Source organism: Ricinus communis, chromosome 8 (assembly GCF_019578655.1).
Source record: "Ricinus communis isolate WT05 ecotype wild-type chromosome 8, ASM1957865v1, whole genome shotgun sequence".
Lineage (NCBI taxonomy): Eukaryota > Viridiplantae > Streptophyta > Magnoliopsida > Malpighiales > Euphorbiaceae > Ricinus > Ricinus communis.
In genome coordinates this window covers 5,455,396-5,469,029 of record NC_063263.1, presented here as the reverse complement: position 1 = coordinate 5,469,029, position 13,634 = coordinate 5,455,396, and the positions used below count along the sequence as shown (strand labels likewise).

The following is a 13,634-nucleotide window of genomic DNA, read 5'->3' as shown; positions in this document are numbered from 1 at the left end:
ATATTTAAGACAAACATCTATAATTATCGATTTATATATAACCAAGTGATCCACATCTAAAATGGTAAAAATGTCAAATTACATGGAAGATTGAAACCTTCTGTTCTTGATAATAAGCAATCAAGAAATAACACAAGCAAAGATTGTTTACTTCTATTCATTCAACTGAGAAAAGATGTGATCACTTTTTGCTATGAAGGTCATCTCTGCAGGGAAATGTAAGATCACGTATTAGCTTTACTTTGTTTTATCAGTCAGGGAAATTACAAATCTTCCTCTTTCCATCATGGGAAATTGTTGTATATCAATAGTACAGTAGTGTTGCAGAATTCTAAATATCAATAAGAGAAGAACAGCAGCTTATGAAGAAAAAGAAAAGATTTAATTCAGTAGTGCTAATGCTCTGTCTGTACATCGTACATCTACCTCTAAACAAAGTAGTTACAAAATTATGCTCACAGTATCTCTCTCATGACCTTTTTAAGGATGAAATGACATCAAAGAACACGTTTTCGCTACAGGGAAGTGTGAGAGCACCCATCGGATGATCATACCCGAACTCTTCTTCAGCTTGGCTAAGTAAGTCTTGAAATGAAGGCTGGTTTAAGTATGATATCGGAATTACGAATCGCTTTCTCTGGTTTTCGCCAACATAAACAGCAACATAGCCCTTTGGCACGTCCATTGTTATTGAAGCTGTTCGATATCCTGCAGAAGATCTCTGAAGAATTTGCTTTGCGCGAACTATTTCAGGCAAATGGAAACCCATAATTTTTGGTGTGTTTGTGTAAACAAAAGAGATGTCAGTAAGGACTTCAATAACAGGAACTTCTGATGCTTGAGAATGTGAGGACTTATGTACTAATATTTATAGTTTGATCAGGATCTATTGATGTTAATGGGTATGACATGTCGTTGCTTCAACTTAGTCATCAAGAGAAAAGGACTGGATCACCAGTTCTCAAATTTCTTTTCTGAAACATCATAACCCACCACCTCCAATAACTATAACATCCACTTAACATTGCACATATTTAATAATTTTAATGTTTTCTTTGAACTGGCATATTCAAATAGGTACAGTCTAATTATTTTTAAGTCTTATGCATTACCTGAGGGCTTTTTCAACACAATATATTAAGACAGCATGTCCCAAGCTATCTTGTTAAATTAGCATGTTTCTGAGTGAATTCAAAAGTTTCAAAAAAAGGTTCTAAAATATTTCCTAGAAAATAAAAAAAATTAAAGGCTGAAACTATTTAAATGTCAGAAAAAGAAAAGTCTTTACACACAAGATATAGTCAGACATTCCACCTTCTATGACTTTATAATCGTTCACCGACCAGCCTGAAGTCCACATGAGCACAGCCCCACCATCATGTCCCATCACCAGTCAACTAATTTTCAATGCAATAGTCTGAAGGTGGAATTAGAAAATATTCTTTTCTGTATGATTGACTTGTAATCATAACCCTTTCTCTGTACAGCACTGATAATCAAACATATCCTTTTATGACTTTAATCGTGCTCCACTAACTACATTCTTTGAATTTGGTCATTAGTGAATTTCTTAAAGAACTAAAATGTAGCAAACATTAATGCATTTCTTGCCAGAAAAATGTGGAAGCAGAGACCTGCAGCAGAAAAATATCCTGGAGCAACAAAATCCTATCTTTTCATTATTTAAATGTCTCGACTGAGATAGACAAGCCTCATGAGGATCACAGTGATTAAAGATGGTTGGCTGCCATGACTTGAAAACGACGAATGCTGCAAATTGTTTCTTACTATCTTAGCCATGTAATTCTTTGCCTTGCATGCATTATATGACAAGATTAACTTTAGTTAATAATTTTACAAGAAACAAGGACTAGCAACATATTATATCAAAATGATAAAGCTACAAAGAGCGTGGGAATCCCAAAATGAATTGATTGAAAAAGTAATAAAACACCTGTGTTCTAGTGAGTAGAATAACAGTAATATTTTCATTGCAATATTCAGGTGACAGGGCCACAGGGTTTATGATCGTTTAGCAGATACATAGAACAGCATTTTCGAATCCACCATGTTTTTATTCTTTTCAGAATACAGAATAGTTTAAGGATGAAGAAATATCAGTAAGGAACTTTTGATGCTTGAAATGTGAGGACTTAAGTAATATATAATGGGATCACATGGCTTTGCCTTCAACTAAGTCATCAAGAATGGAGGGCGGGGTCACCTCATCTCTTTCTTTTTTTTTATTCTTTTAACTGGCGTGTTCAATCAAATAGGTTATTTAAGTCTCCCAAGCTATATTCTTAGATTAGCATGTTTGCGGGTCAATTGAAGAGTTTCAAGATAAGGTTAAAAAACCATTTCAAGAAAAGCAATAAATTATGGACTGAACCACCTTCTGTAAAATGAATATGGTCAGACTCAGACATCCCACCTTCTGTAAATTTAGTAGTTCATCAACCAGGGTTACAAACAAGCCTGAAGTTCACATGAGCAAATCCCCACCACCAGGTCACATCACCCAGTTAACTAATTTTCAATGAGATAGTCTGAAGGTGGAGTTCGAGACATTCGTCTCTAAAGATTGACTGGTAATTTCACATGTCCCTTTCTGACTTTACTTCCACTAAATATTTCCATTTATATATCTTTGAAATTGGTCGTTATCAAATCTTCCACAAAAATAGAATGTAGCACAAACATTACAGCATTTCCAACGCGTGCGGTGGGCTGCGAGGAGCTAATATCTCGCCCAACAGAGGTCAATTGGCAGACGAGATTTCACGCGCAATGGGCCCGCGCTTGCGAGGATGCTCGCACAAGGGAGGATTTTTCGCAGTGTGATTTCTTGCCAATGGGAGCTAGGCATGCGAGGATTCCCGCCCAAAGGAGGTTCTTCATTGAGAATTCTCGCCAACGCTTGCTGCCAACGTATGATCGAGTAACTTAGGCCTATTAGTTACAGCTGGAAAAGTTACTGCATATACCTGATATCCTACTCTCCTAAAATTTGATACCATCAATCACTACAACAAAAATTTGACACCATCAATCACTTAACAAAATGGGTTTATGGCTACACTTTCTTTTCATATAAGCGTGGCTAAAGGATACTCCAATGCAAGTAAAAGTATGGCTAAATGCTGCATCGGGAGCAAAATAACCACACTTTAAGCTCTCGCTGGATACTAAGTGTCGACTCTAATTTTGGCACCATCAGATATGTTGCTTATTATTTTAGATGATTCATAATTAAGATAAAATTAAAATAAAAATAAAAAGGTGGCAGAGATTATTTCAAATACATGCTCTTGGTGCGGCGTCGCTCGTGCACAATATTTGAGAAATTGAAGAATAAGGCGGAGTAAATAGAAATGATTTCAGAGACATTCATATATTAATTTAATTATCAAATAATAACTTGTCAAGGATTTCAGCATTAAATTAAGAAGAAATTACAAGTTTAGTGTTTTGAGTTTTTCCGTTTTATTTTTATTTTTTATTTTGGTATCTAAATTATTTTTTTATTCAATTAAGTGTTTAAACCTGCTAAAAATACGTAATATAGTGTCTCTAGCCAGTTTTATAGGTTAAAATGCTTGTATGACTTAATTTTAACTGTAAATTGACTTAAACATCCTCCTTTAAAATAATATCATATTTTCTTTCATTTTTCTTTTTTTTTTAAATTCATTTTCAGCATTATTTTTAAAAAAATATTTGTTTCTCAAAAGATAAAAATAATTAATTTTTTTTCTTATTATTCAAATAAAGAATAAAAAATAAATACTATTTTCTTATTTTTTTTTATTTTCTTGGATTCACCTCAAAAAAAAATTTCACCTCAAAGTAATAAGAAACAAGAGAGGGTATTAAATTTTTGAAAAAAAAAAAGATAATTTCAAGAAATAAAGATGATGAGTAAATTTTTTTTTTTAAAAAAATGAATAAAGAATTTAAAAAATTAATGCAACATCTTTGTTTCTTTAGTGCTAAAAAATATTTAATAAAAATAGAAAAAAGACCAAGAATTAAAAAAGAGAAAAAATAGAAATAATTGTAAATAATGAAAAATAATGATATTGAGGTTATTTTATGTGTAAATTGAGTTAAATTATTACTTTAACATGTAAAATCTGTAAAAAGATACTATAATATACATATATTAGCAGGTTCAGATACTTGATTGAATAAAAATAATAATTCAAATACTGAAATAGGAAAAAATCGAAAAGTTAAGACAATAGATTTATAATTATCCCTAATGAAAAAGAAATGCATAGGATTCTCCATCTTAGTGGCAATAAACATGTAGAATCTACCAAAAACATATAGTAATAATTAATAATTATTTATAATTTTAAATTCTAAATCAACTAATTACTAATTGAAATATTACGAGAAATAATGTTCAGAGCTACTTCTTCCTCTAGACAAATGGTGGTGGTGAGACAGTAGTGGAAAGTGATGGTGGTGCGGCAAAAGTAAGAAAGTTCTAATTTCTTTTTGAAAAAAGACAAAACCTTAATTTTTGAATTGATAAAAAGTATTAATTCATTATAAGCTGAATTATTTACATTAAGCCATATGGTAGTAATTATTTAAAATAGTCCACATTTAGCCATGTTTAGGCCTTGTGTGGCCCAAAAAAATGGCTATAGACCCATTTTGTTCTAGTGCATTAGTTCGACACATACAGTTCACACCGAGTCATTCCCTACCTAAAATATTATGAAAAAATTACAAAAATATTCATATTTTTTTTTTATCAAAAATAGGTATAAACTTTTTATTTTTATTTTTATTGTATAAAAATACCAACAATACAGTTTTTTATTTTTTTCAAAAATACGATATTAATTTTTCTTTAGTTATTTTTTGATACAACAACTAAAAAAGAATCAAAGAAAAAATTAAAAAACAATCACACCGTAATTTTTTTTTAAAAGTTATAAAATAACATTTTTTTTTAAAAAGAATTTATACAATAAAAACGATATTTTTTTTTGTTGATTTTAAGATGTTTTTGAAAAGTTACCAAATATTATTGTACAAGGTTCTTCCACTTAGAATAGAGATCCTCCAGAAGATTTAGTATCAACAGATAAGGAATCATTCATGGGGTTTCTATTTTCTATATTATCATATATGTACTCTGAAGAACACAGTACTAACAGTACATGCGATCTTTCTTAAGACTGCTGGGCACATGATTCTGCCATTGGTATTTGCATAATGTACCCAGATGTTCAATCCTGGTAGGTTTTATAACCACAGGACTGCCAATCGATAAGATTTGTGTCGGTAAACATTGATTCACTCTGCTAAACAAACTAATTACTGATTAGTACGGTATTGTCATGTTTTGGCTTCACCTTTTGAGGAACTGATAGAACTTTCTCAATCCTGATTGGCAAATGAGGCCAACATAAAAGCTTAAGGTATCTCTGGTTATGAGCCAAACATCATATATACATTTATAGCCTTCATTTCTACTACATATATTATATATATATTTTTTATGTGGCACCATTGACATTAACAATGCAGAAACACAAACAGAAATTTGTAGATAACTGATTATGAAGTCTTAGAAATATAATTAGAATAGCTGGAACTCAAGAATCAAAATTTTACTGTTTTTTCTTGTATGAAGCTTGACTAGGAAAAAGAAATTAAAACTACAAATACTTATAAAAGAAAAGTAAAGTATAAAGAGTCCCTTGAGTAAAAATAAAATATTTTATCTTTGATATTCAAATATTTACTAGGATTTTCTTTATTATACAAATGACGCTCTTTATTTTAAAGAGCACTACTGGAGTTGCTCTAATAATAGATCCAGTTCTGCATATACTTTCAGCAACTACACGGATTATCATGACATATATTGGTGCTAGTTCAAGGTTAGTGAAAGCATTAACCGTCAGGTTTTCAGCAGCATAATGTGGAGACATCCTGTTACTAAACAGAGAAGTCAATATGATAATGTTTATCGTAGCTAGTGACACATGAGACATACCGTTCTACTAATCGTTGAATCTTTACAGAGATGAGAATCTCACAATTATGTAGTAGGGACTTGGGTTGTTTTACGGCTGGAAGGACTAATAATGCTTAGCATAGCAGATATCCGACTTCTCCAAAATTTAATCCATCAAGCCATTGTCCAGTGCTAATAGTAAACCAAGACATTATTGTCTGGTAACCATTTACTGCATAACACTTCGCAGAATTTTTGTCATTCTTTATTGTTATTGATCGCATAACTTTTGGAGATGAATGGATATGATCCAAAAGGCTAGCAAAATGCTTACTAAGAATTCTAGGTGAGTATAAACTTAGTATTCATGACTATAAACTCCCAGAATTCCTGATAACAGAGGAGAGAAATAGCTCCAGGATGAACTCATTCAAACTAAACGTGGATAATTCTGATAATTACTTGATATATATGAAAGAGGAGAAAGGTAATTCTGAAAAGAAAGGTATATGTTCATTTTCATTTCTCAGTCCCAAATTGGTACATAATTCAGTATGTTTAGACTAAATTCCTACATCCTATAAATATCTGCAAGATCATTTCTATAAACTGAAAATTAGATCAGTGAAGACTTGTTCACTGCATGGAATTGTGAGACCGCCCATTGGATGATTAAATCCATACTCTTCTTCAGCTTGACTCAACAAGTTCTGGAAGGAAGGATGCTTCAAGTAAAATATTGGAACAGTGAATCTCTTCTTTTGAGTTTCTCCAACATAGACAGCAACATGGCCTTTAGGAACATCAGCAGTTAACTGTGGTGAGAGAACTCGCTTAATAGCTTGTTTTGCATTCACGATCCTAGGCAAGCGAAAGCCCATCTTTTATTTCTTTTGGAGGTGGCGGATTAATTGATTGTATTTTGCAAGACTCTTGGAAGGTGAAGAACTTTGGCAGTGGATTGCTGTCCTGGTAAACACACACACACATATATATATATATATATATATATATGTAAAGCAAAAACTTTCTCCACCATACTCTTAATTGGATTGGGCGGCAATTGCAACGTGGACCCTGATGGACACAATTCAGAAGCAATCACATGCTTTTGTCTGTCAACTAATTGGAAACTTATGACAGCTTTAAGACCCATTCTCATGCCGCTAAAATTATATTTTCGCGTGCATAGAAACCATTGAATCAAGAACTATTATGTGGATTAGATTTTTATTACTCTTTCAGCAACTAGAAAAATCACCATGATAAAAGTTAGCAGAAGTAGATGATCAAATAAAAACATTGATCACCGGTATTCAGCACTATGTCTGTCATTTCACTCTTACTCACAAAAAAGATAAATTAATGGTATTACAGCTGGAAAGGACAAATTTACACTCACAGCATATCTGCTGTCTGACCTTTCCAAAATTTCATCCAACAATTATTTGTTGGACAAGCATCATAGAGTTCACATGAGCTATTCCCTACCATCAGTCTCCATCACTAGCCATCTCAGCGTACCTTTGTAAGAGATATGCTTCCACCATTAGGTGGTATCACTGGCAGCATACTATTGACCGATAAAGAATATATCTTTTGGGTGTCCATCTATGGCAGCATCAAGAAAATAGTATTTTCACTGGGAATATGTTGATCGTGGTGGAGAAGGCAGTGCGCAACTCCTCTGGAAATCATTTTCAGAACTGTTACGCATGAACCTGCAGGCGGTTGCCCATCAATTGTATAGTCAACGTAAGACGTTAAAATTACAACCGCATAAAATACCAATTGGTAGAATTAATATTTGAAATTGTTGCAAGATGTGATGATAAATCTGCAGATCCTTCCTTTTTGTTTTCCTTTTTTATTATAGGACAAATAATTAGTGAAGATGAACGAATATGATATAAGAAGCTTGCAGAATGCTGAATAAGAATTAAGGTGGATTCTTAATTTTTTAGCGTCACTTTTAATTTTAGGTACATTATTAAGGTGGAATAAACACAAGTGGATATAAACATTTATACATATATACACAGGCTTCTAGCGTATGTCAATAACTTATTAAAAAAGAACCTACGGTTATTGCATATCCTCGAACCCATTTTCTGCTAATATTGAAAAGAAGAATACTGATGTTCAATGACAATGTAATATAGCAACAGGTGCTAATTCTCAGGGAACCCCTCGAAAGATTGCTGTAATTTCCCAAAAGAGCTGCAAATCAAGATCAGTACATAAAGCAAAAGCTTCCTGTAATTCCCACCCAATTTTGACTCAAAATTGCTGAATGAAAATTTTTCATCTGCAGATTGGATGCAAACCTTGTTGTGCATGGACACCAGACAAATGGAAATAGCTAGGAAAATATACAAAAATTGAAGTTGAAGCAAATTGTGTTTAAAATAACTTCCAAATATATGGAGATAATTTAGATATAGACAATAAAGAATGTTACGTATATGTACTTTTCATTTGTCAATCCAAAATTGGTACATATGTTAGTTTCTGAAGGGTAAGATAAGAGCTACAAATTGAAAATGAGATCAGTAAAGACTTGTTCGCTGCTTGGGATTGTGAGGCCACCCATAGGATGATGGAATCCAAATTCTTCCTCAGCTTGACTTAGCAAATCTTGGAAAGAAGAATGCTTCAAGTGTGATATTGGAACCAAAAATCTCTTCTGATTATCTCCAACATAAACAGCGAAGTAGCCTTTGGCCACATCAGCAGTTTCCTGTGACGAGAGCATCCGCCGTAGAATTTTCTTAGCATTAACAATTCTTGGCAAGCGAATACCCATGTTGAATTCCTCGAAAAGTATTTGATTGAATCAAATTCGAAAGACTTTTTATAGTAAATAAGATGTTCGGCACTGGATATCTAGAAATCCTTCATAGAGGCATATATATATACAAGGCAAAAAATTATATTCCAAAACGCTCAACAGGGGTCCAGTAGGGGGCATATTTTACAAGGATTCACATGTTTTTGCTAATGGCATTACCAACAATTTGAAAGGATCATCTTGGCCTACCACTCAACAAAACTTTGCAAGCATTGAAGCTTGGCCTCAATGACAATTTATAAAGAACTAGTATCCGAATCAAGTTGTTGCACATTATTTAAGAAATGTGACACATCTTTATGCAACTGGTTAGTAGAAGTTGCAAATTTAATTGACAAAATAACCAGAGTCACTATATTTGTTATGGCACCACCAAACAATATAAAATAATCAAGTAATTAGTTCGTACGAAAATGTTTTCAAGCATTTAATCTTATTAGGTTGGAATTAAAAGAAATTTAGCTCAATTCCTAAATGTAAGTTCCACGAACCTGATATCCATATCTAAGTTGTATGACATCTGTGTTATTGTACTTATCCTTACAGCTACAAGCACTTATTTGATTGATACTGATTTGATCAACTTTTTTTTCTGACAATATATCATACATAAAATTCACATGAATTATGGTCTACCATATAGGGATGAGTCTCCATCATGAGGCCATCATAATACAGACTACTTTTATATATGTCAAGGAAAAAAAAAGCAATAAGATCGATCGTAAAATCATATTCCATGGTCCTCTCTTCTTTTTTTCTTTCTGCTTTTCTTTTATGTCCACAAATATTTCAAAGATGTGCAACTTGGATTGTCTAATGACATTTGGTGTTAGTCTTATCAACAAGACCCTGACATTTTCTTAGTACTTAACAACAAGAGTTTCATTCCCACTAATTTAGCAACGAATTTTGCTCAGGTATTCTCTTTCCAGCATATTTCATTGCCAATTGCAAAAAACTAAGGATCTTTATATTTCCACTTACTTATTAGACATGCGATGTCAAGTCAATACGGAGCCTGTCCAACCCTTTAGTCTGTCTTTCCACTTACTGTCGCACAAGAGGCTCTTACACTTGAGAAATCATGAGAATCGGCCTAATACATTTGAGTATAATAGATATTACCAAAATGAAGAAGAGCCGGTAGTTGTTCAGTTCTAAACAACTAATAGTTGCTGATAGTTTTTAAAACTCCTAACCGTTATAAGACTGGAATCCAGAGTATCTAACCACCCAAATAGAAAATAATGTGCATTTCTTGTTCAGCTTTGTTGAAGAAAGAAGGAAGAAATCAGAAGAAGAGGTCTCAGAGGCTGTACAAGCTAGTTTGCTTGTACAAGCTTCTCATCACTGACCCCAAGAAAAAAATAGAGCGACCTTTCCTGCAAATTCAACCTTACCCCTGTTAGAATTAGCAGTTTAGAAGGCAACTGTTAGAATAAGATTCAACATGTATATATGTCCAACATCTCATTATAAAGAACTCAGAATTCTAATACATAGAAAATACACACATTGTTCAAATTCTACATGGTATCAGAGCAGGACTCAAACCTGTAACCATCATCTATCAATTTTTTATCCCACAATCATGTCTCAAAACGAGCATAAACTAACCAACATCATTCTTAAAGGCAACCAAAATTACTTTGAATGGTCCAAATCAGTCTATATTGGCCTCAGTGGCAGAAGGAAGCTAGGCTTCGTCACAGGCACAAAACAAAAACCCAAACCAGAACATCCAGAAGCCCCAACAGAGCATGAGGCAGAAAGGCTGGAAGAGTGGCAAACGACAGATCACATGGTCATGTTGAAGCTCACCAGCACGATGGAGCCTCAAATTTCCAGGCTCTGTATGCTGCTGGAATCATCAAAAGCAATATGGGACAAAATGAAAGGCTTGTATGGCCATCAACAAGACTTTGCACATATTTTCAATCTCAAACAAGAATTAGCAAAAACCACTCAAGGCACAAAAAAACAGTTCACAATATGCAACCGAAGTTCTAACCCAATGGGAAGAACTCCAGAATTACTTACCTCCAACAACCGATGCAAAAGAAATTCAGAAAAGAGCCGAGCAAGATCTCGTCTATACCTACCTGGGAGGTTTGGACTCAATCTACGAGAGCTTGAGGTCCCAAATCCTCCTTTCACTAGAACTGCCAAAGATTGACACAGTTATAGCAATTGTGCAACACGAGGAGACATGAAGAACTCTGATGAATTCCTCGGCCTTACTCGACTTCATAGACAATCAGGCGTTCGCCTCGCGTCGCCTCGTCGCTATCGAAGGAAGATGAACAAGAGGAGGGGCGAGCATATGCGAATGATGCGACCACTGCAAGAAGCAGGGTCACCATCGCTCCCAGTGCTGGCACCTTCACCCTCATCTACGGCCAAGCCGAGGATGGGAGAAAGGGAGCGGCGCAGGAGGTGCCAAAAGGGGAGAGAGAAGAAGAAATGATGAAAACCCTAGGGAGAAGGGTGAATATGGCCTGTGGGCATCATATGTGAAAAATTATATGACGCCCCGATCCGACTCCCTAGGGTTCCAGCGACCCGACCCGAGTCTCCAACCCGACTCCGATTTTGGTGCGCTGACCCGACCCGAGTTCTTGACCCGACCTCACAGCAACATGGACCTGACTCGAACTGGTTATAGCCTTGATCCAGCCCACACTATTGGGTCCAGCTAGGCCCAACAGGCCCGTCAGGCCCAGCAGACTCAGCAGGCCTAAATGACAGAAATGTTGGCCCAACTTCAGGCCCTGGTCCAACAACCCAATGGGTTCGGTTCATCTCAACCCGATGGGTCAGGTTCGGTTCAAACCGCTTTAAATTCATTACAAAAAATACAAAAACCTATCAAAATGCTTGGATTATTGACTCTGGTGCAACAAATCACATGACTTGGGATCCTACAAATTACAAAAAATTAATTCTATCAAGGATTCCCATCATGTGACAGTTGCAAATGGAGGCAAAGCCAAAATTCATGGCTATGGCACCACTAATTTATTTAATTCTGACATTAAAAATATTTTATTTCTGCCTGATTTTAAATCTAATCTTTTATCTGTTAGCAAGATTACTTGTGATTTAAACTGCAATGTTATATTCTTACCATCTTCAGTCATATTTCAGGATCGAATCTCCGGGAAGACGATTGGTGAAGGAAAACTAGAAAATGGTCTATATTATCTCCATGATTCCCCTAAGCAATGTCTTGTGTCAACCAACCCTAACCAAGGCATGCTAATGCATCAGCGGTTTGGGCATCCCTCTGACAGTGTTTTAAACAAATTATTTTATTACAATTTGAATTCTAGCAATTGTGATGTGTGTAAATTTTTCAAACACACTCGTTTACCTTTTTCTTTATCATATAGTATGTCTGAAAAAGCCTTTGATTTAATAAACTCGGGCATTTGGGGATCTGCCTCCATTGAGTCTTATAATCATTTTAAATATTTTGTTACATTTATTGATGATTATTCTCGCACTACCTAGGTTTATTTACTAAAAGGCAAGAATGAGGTTTTTTCTCGCTTTCAAGAATTTTTTAATTTTATCCGAAATTATTATAATGCCAATTTAAAATTTTTCCGCTCTGACAATGGCATGGAGTACATCAACCAAATTTTTTTCGTATTCCTTAAACAAAAAGGAATTGTACATCAAACCACCTGTATTAACACCCCGAACAAAATAGAGTTTCTGAACGCAAAAATCGACATCTTCTTAATATTGTACACACTCTTCTTTTTCAAAATAATGTCCCTTCTACTTATTGGTCGGATGCCCTCCTAACCGTCACATACCTCATTAATAGATTACCCACTGCCACTTTAAAAAATATGAGTCTTCTAGAAGTCCTCAAAGGCAGAACAATTGAATTAGGGCACATTAGGGTTTTCGGTTGTGTTTGTTACGTTCATGTCAGATGCCAACACAAGCTTGATAAAAGCTCCATCAAAACCACTTTCCTAGGATACTCCTCCACATAGAAAAGGTATAAATATTATGATCTCACGACTCATAAAACCTATATCTCTCGGGATGTAATGTTGTTGAGACTGTTCCTTACTACATAGATAAAAATAGTAATGCCTTCCCTCAAAATCATGGGCCCATGCACGTCATTATTTCCGCCTAACTCTGATTTCTCTCTTAGCAGCCCTGAACAGGATTATCCCCTCTCGGGGAGTTATCTCCAGTCTGAAGGTCAATTCCTTCAGGGGAAGAAAATACAGCACTTGAAGAACAACCTTAATCTCAAGAAGAAGCAATCGCCTTGAGAAGATCCACTCGTCAAACTAGACCTCCTATAAAATTAAGAGACTATGTGTCTCATAAGATAACATATCCAATCCAGAGCTTTATTTCCTATAAAGCCATATCAAACCAATATCGCAACTACTTAAGCCAGATCTCAACCCATCTTGAACCTACAAACTTCTACAAAGCCAATACCGGCCCCAAATGGTGTAAGGCTATGAAAGAAGAGCTTCAAGCTCTAGAAAAAAATGATACCTGGAGTATTGTATCTCTTCCACTAAATAAAAAACCTGTAGGATGCAAGTGGATATACAAAATCAAGTATAACAGTGATGGAACCATTGGGAGGTACAAGGCTAGACTAGTAGCCAGAGGATTCACTCAAACTTATGGAGTTGACTACCAAGAGACTTTCGCTCCTGTTGCAAAAATGAATACTGTCAGAATCCTTCTTTCAATAACAACCAATCAAGGATGGAATCTATTCCAAATGGATGTCAAGAACGCATTTCTACA

The 13,634-nt window shown here is 34.8% G+C and overlaps 2 protein-coding genes across 2 annotated transcripts; both read right to left on the bottom strand.

Moving 5' to 3' along the window:
• Positions 1 to 207: 207 nt before the first annotated feature.
• On the bottom strand, positions 208 to 984 carry LOC107262115 (auxin-induced protein 15A-like). Its single transcript, XM_015725876.3, has one exon. The coding sequence runs from the start codon at positions 767 to 769 to the stop codon at positions 470 to 472; it is 300 nt and encodes a 99-aa protein (XP_015581362.1). The 5' UTR covers positions 770 to 984; the 3' UTR covers positions 208 to 469.
• A 5,490-nt stretch (positions 985 to 6,474) lies between these two features.
• On the bottom strand, positions 6,475 to 6,980 carry LOC107262116 (auxin-induced protein 15A-like). The gene has a single exon (XM_015725877.3). It carries the CDS (start codon positions 6,862 to 6,864, stop codon positions 6,586 to 6,588), a length of 279 nt encoding a protein of 92 aa, XP_015581363.1. The 5' UTR covers positions 6,865 to 6,980; the 3' UTR covers positions 6,475 to 6,585.
• Positions 6,981 to 13,634: the final 6,654 nt, after the last annotated feature.